This window comes from Phytophthora parasitica (genome assembly GCF_000247585.1).
Source record: "Phytophthora parasitica INRA-310 unplaced genomic scaffold supercont2.45, whole genome shotgun sequence".
Classification (NCBI taxonomy): Eukaryota; Oomycota; class Peronosporomycetes; order Peronosporales; family Peronosporaceae; genus Phytophthora; species Phytophthora nicotianae.
The window spans coordinates 174,956-175,744 of NW_008649031.1; the positions used below are offsets into that span (position 1 = coordinate 174,956).

General features: G+C 46.1%; 1 protein-coding gene across 1 annotated transcript; it reads right to left on the reverse strand.

Moving 5' to 3' along the window:
• Nucleotides 1-36: 36 nt before the first annotated feature.
• Nucleotides 37-472, reverse strand: PPTG_14903 (hypothetical protein; the record flags this gene model as incomplete). Its single annotated transcript, XM_008912247.1, has 2 exons — nt 37-95; nt 190-472. The coding sequence occupies 2 exons, from the start codon at nt 470-472 to the stop codon at nt 37-39; spliced, it is 342 nt and encodes a 113-aa protein (XP_008910495.1).
• Nucleotides 473-789: the final 317 nt, after the last annotated feature.

Genomic DNA, 789 nt, shown 5'->3' on the forward strand with positions numbered 1-789 from the left:
ATGGAAGAAAACTTTGGAGCGATGGAGTGGTGCAACTTAAGCACTCATCACAGTAGAAATGGCCAGGAACAACCACTCGTATTGGTTCATTTCGACTGGGCATTTCGATCGTGAAGGCACAACAAAGTGATGGTGTATTCCTCACTCCTGACACATTAAGTTTCAACGCGGTGCCTCCTGTACACGGACCTTCACTGGGGTACATTGCAAGAAACTCGAGCTGCGGATAGTACTTGTAGACAGCTTGAGATTCCGATGTAAAATCTTGTCCTGGCGTCTCAGGACTGAAAGCTTTGAGGTTGATATACATTGTGGTAGGTTGTTGTTGCGGCGGAGCGATGCACCACGCAGTTGTAACATTTACGTAAATAGCTGTAGCTTCTTGAAAGCCAAAAATGCACACAAGACGGGGTCCAGCTACGAAATTCTGGCCCTTTAGTGTAACATTCGTGCCTCCAGTTACAGGACCCATCGCAGGACTCACCGAATCAACCACAGGGACCTTGAGATAAGCGTAACTAAAGTTTCCACTAACCACATTTTCTAAAATGGCTCCAGTTGATGGCGAGATCACTTGTGGTAACGTTACGTATGAAAAAGTTACGATGGAATCTTCCGTATCCACTATAGGAGTCGAAAGAGCATCAGCCTTAACTACAGTCACGCTAACAATTTGTTCCGAGACAGAAATGTGCGCAGGCGAGACACATTCTGCAGTCAGTGGTGATTTCATGTAAGCATCAACGATAGAGGAGCCAAAGACGCAATAGAGCCCACTAGAAATGCCGA